This window comes from Hibiscus syriacus, unplaced genomic scaffold, assembly GCF_006381635.1.
Source record: "Hibiscus syriacus cultivar Baekdansim isolate YM2019G1 unplaced genomic scaffold, ASM638163v2 tig00001825_pilon, whole genome shotgun sequence".
Taxonomy (NCBI): domain Eukaryota; kingdom Viridiplantae; phylum Streptophyta; class Magnoliopsida; order Malvales; family Malvaceae; genus Hibiscus; species Hibiscus syriacus.
The window spans coordinates 655299-668759 of NW_024061893.1; the positions used below are offsets into that span (position 1 = coordinate 655299).

The 13461-nt window shown below is 35.3% G+C and overlaps 1 protein-coding gene and 1 pseudogene across 2 annotated transcripts; both read left to right on the plus strand.

Moving 5' to 3' along the window:
• The first annotated feature begins 692 nt into the window (after positions 1–692).
• On the plus strand, positions 693–7724 carry LOC120135672 (annotated as a pseudogene).
• A 731-nt stretch (positions 7725–8455) lies between these two features.
• LOC120135679 lies at positions 8456–9438 on the plus strand. Of its 2 annotated transcripts, none has more exons than XM_039151913.1 (3): positions 8456–8598; positions 9058–9113; positions 9201–9438. In XM_039151913.1, the coding sequence occupies exons 1-3, from the start codon at positions 8473–8475 to the stop codon at positions 9337–9339; spliced, it is 321 nt and encodes a 106-aa protein (XP_039007844.1). In that variant the 5' UTR covers positions 8456–8472; the 3' UTR covers positions 9340–9438. The 2 variants fall into 2 exon arrangements, with proteins under 2 accessions (XP_039007844.1, XP_039007849.1); XM_039151918.1 differs by having other exon boundaries at positions 8481–8602; positions 9057–9113.
• The last annotated feature ends 4023 nt before the right edge of the window (positions 9439–13461 follow it).

Consider the following 13461-nt stretch of genomic DNA (forward strand, 5'->3'; position numbering starts at 1 on the left):
CGTTACATCAGAACTAATGCGTTATTTTCGACTTTGGACCACGTCCACACAGAAAAGTAGGCTTCTTTTAATTTTGTCCGCACGTCAGTGTCATGCGTCACAATGACCAAAGTGGACTCCATTCTCACTCGCTTTCTCCACCACTGAACTTACCCTCCAGTGAGTGGACTCTTGAAATTCTGAAAAACGAAAACCCGATTATTTTTAGTTTTAAACTAATTTTTATTATACAATTTTTCAATTATATAATACATCAAATATGTTTTATATCATAATCTTTAAGTTTTTTAGTATTTTCATATACGCATTATATTAAATTATTAGCAAATACATTTTATTTTGTTTGAATTTGCGTGAGCCTTTTAATTTTATTCCTTCACTAAGAAGTAATAAACCTTACCTTGCAAGCTAGTAGCGAGTGTTTTTCACTCGCTCAAATGAGGTGAGGAGTATAACTCAACTGTTGTTGTCATCTTTTAACAAAGTTAAGACAGCTGTCGGCCGATATTTTGTCAGAGGGACCGACGTTTCAGCACCTGTGAATTCAAGTGTGCTTATCATGGGCAATTGCCCTTATCATGATACGTCCACGGACTTCTCCTCAAAACTGCTGCCCCCTATATAATCCCCGTTTGTCTTGGTCCATTTAGAAATCCAAGAAGCGGCATCCCCTTGGGAAAAGAAAAGAAAAAACAAGGAGAGAAAGCTCTGGTTATTTGTTTCTTCCATTTGCTCTCTGTTGTTTTTCTTCTTTCCTCTCTGTTTGTGCAAGTAAGCTCTTTGTTCATCGTTTCTTTCTTTTTCTTTTATCTGTTTTTTTTCTCACAAGAAGTTGTGTTCACATGTTCTTTTCTATACATCCTACTTTACAGCATCTTGAATTTCAACACACTAACTAAAGTTACTTTACTGTTTTTGATCGGTTTTTAAAAAACCCCTTGTTTTTTTGGGGGGGGGGGATTCGTCTTTGTAAATCTGTACTTTCGCTCTTTTCGATCTGGTTTTTTTTCCACCTCTGGGATTTTCATCAGTAGTTTCAATCAATTACCTTCGGTTTCTGATTTCCTGATTATGTTTTGAAAACGGGTTCTGATGTTTCACGACATTGCCGTTTGGTGTTTGTTTGTGTCTGTCAAGCTTTTAACCCAGGATTTGAGAGTAAACTTTTAACCCAGGATTTGAGAGTAAAAAAACAAACTTTGAATCCATTGCTTCATATTTTAATCATGTTAGATGATATATTGTAAAAGAAAGAATAAATAAATAAAAAGAAGCGGTCCTTTTGTCAGTTTGTCAGTTATGTTTATTGTCTTATGCGAGAATCTCTCATTTTCATTTCAATTAATTGAGCTTCTTTTGAAAGTTGCAGAGATAAAGGTGGTCTAGTTTCAATGACGACTTCGCTTAGCAGAGATCTAATCTTCCTGATCATGCAGTTCCTAGATGAAGAAAAGTTCAAGGAAACTGTTCACATGTAAAATTCAACCCAAACACCAAAACCATTACCATTAATGGTATTTTTTTTCTTTTAGTTCTTTTTGATTGCTTTAATATTTCAATTTTCAATGTTTTGAACAGCCTTCAGCAGGAATCAGGGCTGTTTTTCAGCGTGAAGCACTTTGAGGACCTGATCCTCAGCGGAAAATGGGAGGAGGTCGAGCAGTATCTTTCTGGGTTCACTAAAGTTGATGATAATCGTTATTCCATGAAGATATTTTTTGAAATCCGCAAGCAAAAGTACTTGGAGGCCTTGGACAAGTAAAATCAAGAGTCTTCTTTAATTACAAAGTTTGATTATCCTTTTTGCCATTGTTTCATCTAATTATATTTTCTATGCTTTCATGGTATTACATTGATCAGGCTTGATAGGGCCAAGGCTCTCGATATCCTCACCAAGGATCTTAAAGTTTTTTCCTCCTTTAATGGGGATTTATTCAAGGAAATCACTCAGCTCTTGACATTAGATAATTTTAGGTAAATGTTCTGTTGATGTTGCTCGAATTTCAATGTTTCTTGTTGGTTAAAACTCTATGAACATTTCCCTTGGGTGGACTTTAGTAACTTATCTTCTGCAGGGAGAATGAGCAACTGTCAACTTATAGAGATGCAAAGACAGCAAGATCGGTTATGTTGATTGAGCTCAAGAAGCTTATTGAGGCAAATCCTCTTTTATGTGACAAGTTGCAGTTCCCTAACATTAAAAGTTCAAGGTTACGGATGCTCATTAATCAAAGGTAAACTTCTCTCTGAAGATCATCAAAGTGAAAGAGAAGAGACTGTTCTCTTCTTGATCGAATCAAAGCTGCTGTTATTTTTTGGATTTCTAGAAACATTCATCAATAAAAGGTAAACTAATTTCAATTTGCATCTCACAGCTTAAACTGGCAACATTCCCTTTGTCCAAATCCTAGGCAAAATCCTGATATCAGAACTCTTATGGTGGATCACAGTTGTAGAAATTCCACTGATCCATACACACAACTAGCCGCAAGCAATCAACTTATGGTTTCTGCACAAAAAACAGAAGGCTTCATTCCAGTGTGTGCAAATGGGGTAAGCATAAGCAACTGGCTTGCGTTGGTTTTCTAAGCATCTTTTGCTGAATTCAACCAAAAAAAGTAAAAACTTTTTCCTACTCTGTCTTCTGTAAGTCATTCCAACCTGCATCAACATCAGTTCAAGTTCCTTCAAATGTGTGGGTAACAACTCCTTCAAGCATGAATCACCCAGTAGTTTCTGGAGGAGTTACCATGAATAACCCAATAGTTTCTGGAGGAGTTGGCATGAATCACCCGGTAGTTTCTGGAGGAGTTGGCCTTGGTGGTCAGTCAAATCTCGGTAAGCAACCAGTTATATTTTTCAAGCCATAACTAGAGGTTTTACATTTGATTTCTCCTTCCTGTTTCTGTTCTATTGTGGAGTCTAGCTGCTGTATCAAAGGGTCTCTCGGGGTCTGATATATCAATGGCAAGGGTTTCTGCAGTTCCTGACAGGGTGAGTGAGTTAAACTCTAAGTACATCATTACACTTCTGTTTCAGTTATAACCTACTTATATTCAAAGTTTTTTCATGTTGTCCAGGTAATGCCACCAGGAATGAATCCCTCTCAGAATGGTTTGCAATTTAACATGGCTGAAGAACTGCCTAAGACTGTTGCTCGCACATTGAACCAAGGATCAGATACCACAAGCATGGACTTTCATCCTGTTCAACAAACTCTCCTTCTGGGTTAGTTTTACTTTTATGTTCGTTATTTCAGATTATTTTTTTGTTTGGTTGGATTCATCGTGACTAATGTTTCCTTCTATGATGTTACTATCAGCTGGAACAAACATTGGGGACATAAGTTTGTGGGAAGTTAGTTCAAGAGAGAAGTTAATTTCAAGAAACTTTCAGGTGTGGGATATTGGAGCAAGTTCGATGGCATTAAAGGTATGCTTCTTTTGAAAATAAGGAAAAGAATCTGATGAGATTATAGCTGTTTTCATTTTTTCCAAGATGATCTCAACTATTTTCGCAACACAGGCAGCTTTAATCAAAGATCCATCTGTCTCAGTAAGACGTATACTATGGAGCCCTGATGGTTCTTTGTTTGGTGAGATTGAACATTTGGCATCATTTTAGTGTTTGAAATAGCTTACCAATTTAGTAGCAGTATTTTTCACAGTTTTTGCTTTCTTTCCAAGCAGGAGTTGGATATTCTAAACATATGCTGCAGTTGTACACTTACTTTGGAGGGAATGATGTTCGACAACATTTGGAGGTGTGTTCTCATATCTTCTTCCTACAATGCAGTTAAGTTTATTATTATTTAATTTTCTAACAAAATATTACATTCGATTTCTAGATTGACTCTCATGTTGGTGCTGTAAATGATCTAGCATTTTGTAACCCCTCTAAGCAACTATCGGTTATTACTTGTGGTGATGACAAGACCATCAAGGTTCGTTATGATTGAATAGTTTGATTGAATAATTATTGCTTCATTTATAAGAAGAAAAAAGAACTTCTATACTAATTTCTTGAGTTTAGGTGTGGGAAGTAGGCACTGGCGTTAAATTATACACATTTGAAGGTCATGAAGCTGCTGTACATTCTGTCTGTCCTCATTACAAAGAAAATGTCCATGTAAGGTCTCTGCTTGATACATAGGTTTTTCTGATAGATATTTTCTTACATTGTATGGTGTGGCTTATGATCCGCTCTTCAGTTTTTCTTTTCAACATCAGTGGATGGCAAGATAAAGGCATGGTTATATGACATGATGGGATCCAGGGTTGATTACTATGCTCCTGGTCGCTCCTGTGCAACAATGGCCTATAGTGCTGATGGAAAAAGGTTCATATAGAGGAAGACATTTTCGACTAATGTTATTTTCATCATTTTCCTGTTTTATGAACAAAATGAAAACTCGGGTTCCTCTGTGAACTATATGTAGGTTGTTCTCGTGTGGAACCACAAAAGAAGGGGAGTCACACATGGTTGAATGGAATGAAAATGAAGGTACTGTGAAGAGAACCTACCAAGGATTTTACAAACGTTCTTTGGGAGTTGTGCAATTTGATACAGCCAGGAAGTTTCTTGGCAGCTGGTGATGATTATTCAATTAAATTCTGGGATATGGAAAATTGCATTCTTTTATTGACTGTGATGCTGAGGGAGGATTACCGGTTAGTTTACTTTTAAATTTCATTTATGTAGGTAGTGGATAAATGCTTGAATGAAAATTACATATTTTGCACCATAAGATTCACAGTTCAGTGTGCTGATATACTTTTCTGATTTCAAGGCAAGTCCTCGTATCCGCTTCAACAAGGAGGGTTCCTTATTGGCTGTTTCTGCAAATGAGAATAAAATAAAAATTTTGGCAACTGTTGATGGTCTTCGATTGATGCGAACATATGAAACTCATTCCCATATTGCTCCAAGACCACATCCATCTGATGCTCCAGCAATGGTAATTAACTAATTCTGGAATTCTTACATTGTCTATGCATTATAGTCCATGGAGAATGCTATACCAAAGCGATAACCTGAGGTTCATTGTCTATGCTCCATCTGACCCTCTTTTGGCATGATTCTCTTTCTTCTTTCCTTTTCTCATCTCAACTCTCTAATCAATCTTGGTCTATTCAAGTATATTCAATATAATTTTAAAATTAATATTTTTGGTGCATTTGCTAGAATGGTGACTCAAAAAAGTCGGAGGATACAAGAGAGAAATCAACGGAAGAAGTAAACCCAGTAAGAGCAGGCCAACTCACTGAAATTAGCACACCTGCTCAATTTCGTGCACTCAAACTCTCAGCTCGTTTCCAAACAGATAAGGTATGATTTTCACCAGATCAAAATTTATCACTTTGAATGATTTTGTTGATACAGAGTATCAATAAATTTTATTCAGTTATTTTCCTGTTTGCTTTTATGGATATATTAACTGTTTGGGCCAACTTTAAAAGAATGGAATGTAATATCTGAATATACTGATGGAGTCAACCATCAGAACTAGTGCCTTAGTATTTTCCTCAGAAACTAATGAACTGTTTGTTTTCTTGTAGTAGCCATAAATTTCTGACAGGCTTATTTTTGTTACTTGCTTCAGATCGGAAGGTTGATTTATACTAATTCAGGTAATGCCATTTTGGCATTAGCATTTAACGCCATTCATTTACTGTGGAAATGGACACAAAATGACCTCAATTTGAGTGGGAAGGTAAACCAATTGCCTCGATATGATGTGAATCTGCTAATCAATCTGAAGAACCTAATGAACATAAAAATGCTAACATTTGATTTGGTTATATTCTATCAAACTATTTGTGGTGTAGGCAACAACAAAGGTTACCCCTCAACTAGTGCAACCAGCATCAGGCATATTGATGACCAATCATCTTATCGAGGGTAACTCTGTTGAAACTGTGCCATGTTTTGCATTGTCCAAGAATGACTCCTACGTCATGTCTGCATCAGGAGGCAAAATTTCATTGTTCAACATGATGACATTTAAGGTAATTTTTTCAAATCATGCGATCAATTACTTACAATGGTTTAGGAGGGTTAAAATTTATGTTTTCAAAGGTATTGTTCCAGGAAAGATGGTTCTAAACACTCGTATAATTTGCAGCATAAAAGTTCTTATAGAACATGTGAATGGTACTGCTAAGTGTATTACATTTTTGTTAACCACTTTAGACTTCTGGTGAATAACTACAGAAAATGGTAACATTCATGTCTCCACCACCTGTAGCAACATATCTTGCTTTTCACCCTCAAGATAACAATATAATCGCTATTGGCATGGAGGATTTCACAGTCTACATATACAATGTTCGTCTAGACGAGGTAATTTTTATCTTTATCAAAGGACTAATGTCTTCATCTAAGAAGCACTAAAGAGAACTCATAGATATTCGCATTTTTTTCCTATAAAAGGTCAAGAGCAAGCTTAAGGGACACTCTAAGAGAATCACTGGTCTCGCCTTTTCCCATCTGTTGAATGTACTTGTTTCTTCTGGAGCTGATGCTCAGGTAGAGTTCCCCCCGCCTTAAATGCATATATACGAAATATATACGGAAACTTTTTGGTTCAATGTCCCACCAGCCAGGCTTAATGTAGCTTGACATGATGAAATCTTTTTATCTTTTTTATATCACAGATCATCGTGTGGGACTTGAATAATTGGGAAAGGAAGAATGGTTGTTTCTTGCAAACTCCAGCAGGAAGGACGCCGACAGCAAGGTCTGACACCCAGATTCAGTTTCAGCAGGATCAGACACATTTGCTGGCTGTAAACGAAACTCAACTCGCCATATATGATGTGAGGAAACTGGAGTGTATAAAGCAGGTATGTATATATATATGCAAATGGAGTATTTTGTTAGCAAAAAGGGAAAAAGAGAGGAAATTGGAGTATCTGTTCGATTGAAAGCTTTAAAAATGGAATGTCACGTGTCTTTTCAGTTGGCCATAGGAGAATCTTCAGGACCAATCACCCATGGAATATTTTCATGTGATAGTCGGTTGGTGTACACCAGTTTTATGGATGGAACAGTGCGCATATTCAGTGCCTCAAACCTTCAATTACAGCGCCAGATAAATCCCACTGCTTATCTGTCATCCGATGTCAGGTACTTAAAATGTCTGGTTTTGTCAATTAGCATATTGCCCAAGATGTGCACGTCATTGGCCTTGATTCACAGAGAATCTGATGCGCATGCAATGATAAAAATATCAACAAATTTTCAAATATCTTCAACTATAACAACATTGCTTCCATTATTTTTCTTGTTGACGATAAATGGGTGGTTATTTGCTATTTAACACATGTTTTGTTCATCTACGGCAGCTCAACTGTTCATCCACTTGCAATTGCTGCCCATCCCCAAGAACCGAACCAGTTTGCCATAGGCCTAACTGATGGCACCATTTATGTGTTTGAACCACTTGAATCCGAGGGAAAATGGGATGTTGCGCCCCAACCACAACGCGTTGAGAATGGATCGGCAAGTACCATTTCTTCGCAATCCACAGTCTTGGATCAACCCAAATCCCAACCCCAACCCCAGGGCTGATAAATCTGCTTTGTTTTATCGAACTCTTTAATGTATAATTAGGTCATGTAGTTCTTCTTTCTTAATGTAAAACTTGTTAGACAGCTAGACTATTATCTTTTTTCCTATGTGAAACTTGGCTTCTCCTTCGAAAATGGTATTCTCATTTTTAGTTAGTATTTCATTCACCGGTCTCTGAAAGTTTTTAACTTCATGAACCACCAAGTATTTGACATATATGCGCACACACTGGAGCGGAGTGGATTTACTTGCGCCCCACGTTTATATAGAATATGAAAACACCTACCGCCTTATTTCTTTCACTAATGATTTCTCAATTAACATTACAAAATTGTATACTTATAATTTGTTTATGAACATTATTTTAATATATATAATTCTTAATCTATCTATAATATAGACATATCATGACATATTCGTGTGTCTATTATTTATAGATATATATTCTTAAAAGTATGAAGATTAATTATAATTATTTGTTTCACAGTATATAATTATTAATATTTTGGAAATTTCTTATTTGAAGAAGGTTAATTTAAAATTGAATCCATAAAATAATATAAGTGATAAAATAAAAAATTATTTTTATTAAAAAAATTAAATTCAAATAACTATATATTTATATTATTAAAATTAAGAAAATTTAAACATTTAAAATTACGGTCTCAAGCTGTTATGCTCAACTCCATGACCGACAATCTCTTTATCTCGGACATCAAACACTCTTTCTTGAATCATGTGCTTGTGGAGGCTAATGATATCTCCAAAACCCTAACATAAACCCCAATTCCAAAAACCTAATTCAATCTTTAAATTTCTTTAAAAAAAAAAAAGTAAATTCGATCTTTAACTCACTCCCTCTTCAATTGGGTTTCTTTATTTGTAGTCTCAGTCCACGCTATGTCAAAAGTCGCTCAAATGGAATGTATGACCGGAAACGATGCGTTATTGGGCTTTGCACTGCAAGCTATGGTTGTCGAGTCTGCCATTATTGTTACAAAGTCCGTCGCTTGGTTGCTGAAGATGTTATACTTTTCTGTTACTTTTGCTATTTATTTACCTTGGCTTCTGAAGTTGCAATTTAATCTGCTGGGTTAACAGATTTGAGTGGTGGTTGCTTTTATGCTTTATAAGGATTTATTTTCCTTGAATCTATTGGAAATTGACAAATTCTCTATGATAATTTGATTTCATTGTTCTTCAAATTAGAAGGTTGCAATTCTTTCTTTGGTTAGGATGTTTATAGAGGAAAAGAGAGTGGAAGATGCAATTCTCTTTTTATTTTTTGTGCAAGAATGTTTGCTTGTTTGTCATTTGGTCTAAGCATATATTATTTGTGATTCATACGACAATGGGGTACTTCCATTTTTCCTGTACTTTGTGTCATTTGATGTGATAATCTGCTTGCTTTTTATATATTGCTCACAAATTGCTCCTGGAAGAAATCTGTTTTTCTTTTCAGCAATTGTTTTGGTTTTTTTCCAGATGGGAATGCCTAATGGAATTGATATCCACTTGAAAGAGCCTGAAGCATATGCTGGGTTAGTTGCATTCTTTTTCATCATTCTTGACTTGTTCTTTTTTTTTGCTCCGTGGGGTGGGAAAATTGCCCCAGTTTTCTTTTGCAGGTTTCCACTGGCTCAGCTTCTTGCAGTGAGAAAACCTAGTCCTGAGAACAAGGATGCCAGTGACACGGAGGACGATGATGATAATGTTGACGATGAAGAAGCAGAAGATGATCAAGATGAAGATGCAGGCGAGGAGTAGGATGCTTCTGGTGAAGATGAAGGAGATCCTGAAGATGAACCCTAGGCCAACGGGGAAGGTGGCAGTGGAGAAGAGGATGATGATGAGGAGGAGGAGGAGGACAATGATGACAACGATGTTGGTGAAGACGAGGAAGAGCTCCAGCCACCGGCTAAAAGGCAAAAAATGAGCTTGAATCTCTTGTTCTTGTTATTTATTGTCTTGCTGAGGTTAGGGGTATGGTGTAGTGGGAAGTTATAATGGGTCCATGGTGTCTGTCTAAATTAGAGTAGAGAACATTGTGACAGCTCTGGAAATCATACTTGTTTGATTATGCATGACTTAATTCTTGTCCTTACTCTTTCGCATGACTTAGCTCAGTCAGTTTTATTATTATATTTATCATATGCATCGGTATCTTTAAAATGACACTCCTTTCTTGTTGCTTCCAAACATGCTCCAGCTCACAGTTGTTAATACCTAGATTCTGACTGGAGGCTTGGTAATTTCTGATGAATATCTAACGTTTTTCAGGAAAAATGAGGTGGAGGGATGAAGGGACTCTGCCTGATCTTTGATTAACTAAATTCTTTCGAGGAGGAAATCCCTACTGATCTTTTTTCTTCTGTTGGCTGCTGCTGCTGCCTGTAGTCTTATTATTATTTTGTTGGTAAAGTTGAGTATGCATCCAAAGTTATCATAACCCTTTTTAATAGAATTCTGCAAAACTGTAATAAAGTAGAAATAAAGAACAAAAGGTAAAGAGAAAGCCTTTATGCTTTTAGTTTTGTTTCCTTGGTAATTGTGGCAATGTGTATCTACACATTGAATGCTTTTCTCGTATTAATTGGCAGAATTTTTCTCGATTTGGTCTAACTTTATTAAGATTGGCAAGATTATCGCTACTTCAATCTGTTGAAGGCAAGTCAACCGGTGTTGCTCGGCGAACATCAGTCATGTTGGGCTGAACCTTTAACACTTGAACATGACTGGTTTACAACAAAAGAATCAATATTAAGATAATGACAACTTAAGGAAACCAAACTGAACCCCAAAAACAATGGTTTATATTACTCTAGAAAAACCCTTATCAAAAGAACAAAAAAAATGAAGTTCCTCTAGTCTCGGCAAAGCTGAAAGACATTTTCATGAGGAATTCATGTTTGTAAAACATTTTTCTCGACTTTCCTGACCAAAAATTATTAACCAATGTTTCATTATATGCTAAACTCATCATTACACCTTAAACATATGAAATACAAATTTCTAGAGAACTACTAAGCCTCAAATCTAATTTCAAGGGGAGGAACCCCATAGTACCTCTGCAACAATGGAAGCTATCTCTGCCTCAGAAACAGAGGCTTCTCTAACTCTCCTCAAAATCTCCAACTTAAATTCTATTTTCTCCTTTTTACTTAACATTTCTCCTGATTCTAGTTGCATTGTAAATCTTGCAACACAACCTTCAAATGGACAATTACTCATATAATCCTCTTCGTTGCTTTCCATTTCTTCATTACTTGTTCCATTATCATCCACATTGGATTGCTTTTCTAATCCCTGCAACTTCACCAGCTTCTCAACCAACCCTGCTTCAAGCATTGCTTCAATGGCTTCTCTTCTACCATAATACGCGATCCCTAGTATGCAATCCATTGCTTCAGCTTGAATCGCCACATTTTCTGAGCTTAAAAGGCTTATAATTCTTGGGATTTCTTTGTGTGCTTCTAGTTCATCAACCAAAGGGATTCGAATAAACTTGATCAGCAAAGAAAGAACTCGAATCGAACAACAAGATGACATTGATATTAAAGCTCGAACAGTTGGACCCATTAGCACCAATCCCACAAAAACATCTTTATTAAATCTAACCAGTGAAGCTATCACTAGTGCCACCTGATCTCGAACCCTAATTAAGCATGAAGAGTCGCAAAGTAGATGTTCGAGAATCGAGAAAATTTTGGCTTTCAAAATTAAATCTTGAAAATGAAAATCAAAACCTCGCGATAGACGCTTCTCAAACTCAACCAAAACCTTCACTTTCTCATCCTCATCCTCATCAGCTGATCCTTCAAGTGTTCCCACAAGGTTTTGAACGCTTTCTCGATCAAAATAGGCTTGAATATCACTCTCTATTGCACAAGCAACTTGGTAAATCTTGTATTTGATGATTTGGCGTCTGAGGATGCAGGGCAGCCTATAACCCTGATATTTTAGGAGCTTTTCAAGCAGGCTTTTGAGGTTGCAAAGCAGCTGAGAGAGCTTGAAAAGATTAGGGTCGTTATTAAAAATGAGGTTTGCATCCTTTTCAAGGTCTAAGAAAGGATCAATTGTGGATTGGGGTTCTTGTGTTGAAGAAATGGGATTTTTCTGCAGATCTTTTGAAGCTTTTTGGAAGGATTTTAGCAGTGAAAGCAAGTGTTGATTGACTTGGTTTGATGTTTGATCCATTTTGCAGAGATTCGAAGCTTACCGCATGTGGTGGGAGGGAGAAAGGGAGACAGAGAACCAAGCTATCTGAGGGAACTCCCAACTACCAGTCCAAACATGTAATTATACTTGTGACCAAACCTTCAGTTACTTTGATCAAGGCCAAAAACCTAATATTTATCGACTCATGCCAGAATCTTCTTCTGTTTCTACACACATTCCAGTTTCATCCAATTTCTGACCCATCAATCGCCGTCACCACTTTTTCAATCCAATTTGTTGTTTCTGAATTACTGGTTCGGCTGATGGTAGTGGGCCAACCTTAAAATTCGGTGGCAGCTCAGCTTAAGCATTTTAACAGTTCGAGTGTAATACTGGAAAATGGTTACTTAAAGAGTTTTAATTTAATCCAAAAAAAGAAAAGAAAATTGTTACTCAAAATTACTTGATCAGAGTGTTTAAATATAATTTGGATTTGATTTGACGATCGGAAATAATAATTTTAAAATTTTAATTTAACTATAAATATAAAATTATAATAATATTAATTATTATTTAACAAATATTTTTAATATTTTTAATTAAATTTATTTTTATTTAACTCGTATCATTATATATTTTAATACTTTAATTTATTAAACAATATATATATATATCTGATTTCTTTAAAATTTTAATTATTAAGTGATTAAAAAATCTCGTCTCGATTGATTTGGTGTTTCCTTTTAATATAAAAAAATTGTTCGAGGAGTCACCACCAATATTTGATTAGGGTGTGATTGGACACCCAAAACAATTGTCATTTTAATAAAACATTAATTTTAATTTTATTAAAATAACGTTTTAGGTCTACGTTCCAAAAAATTCAGTTCGGGAGTCGAATACACATAGGGAAAGATTAACACCCCATAGCACTCTAAATCGGTACCTAGTTGATTAATTAGTTGTCTTTGCAATAAAATTTACGAGTTCGAATTTAATTTAATTTAAGATCTCTTCAAATAATATTCTTTGAATTTTAGGACGAAACACAATAATATTTAATTTATTTCCTATCGAGAAGAAACAACTTCTCATGCCTTAAAACAATCAATTCTTACTCAAATCGAAATAAAGAAATATTACAATTCCATTTGATAATTCATTATTAGTTCGAATGTATGAATGATGATAAAATGAAGTAAAACAAATTAAATTACAAATTACAAATCCTTTTAGAAAAAAGAAGGATGTTGAATTATTTAAAGACGTCGAGATCGGACCTTTTATAAGTTCTAACGATCATTTCTCAAAGAATTTAAATAGACGAACATTTCTTTTTCTCTCGTTCCCAAATTTTAAGCGTAATCAATTTTTAAGGTTTCACTTAATGGGATACACTTTCATTTTAAAATTATCGGAAGTGACTTTCTTATACGTTAAGACAATCACTTCACAATGACATTAAAATGAAATAATATTACTCTTAGTCCAATTATTTGAACGAATCGAGTGATGCTTACGGGGTTATCATGCATGTTAATTTTGAAAAGATAAGTAATACCTAAATCTATATGTAAGAACAAATGTACTTATATAAACACATAAAAAAAGAATTAAATAACATGTTATTTTATCTAGATTAAATTAAATAAAATTTAAAGGCATACATAACCTAACTTAACAATATTCAAGACCATATAAATTTTACAACATGCCACATCATACTCAACA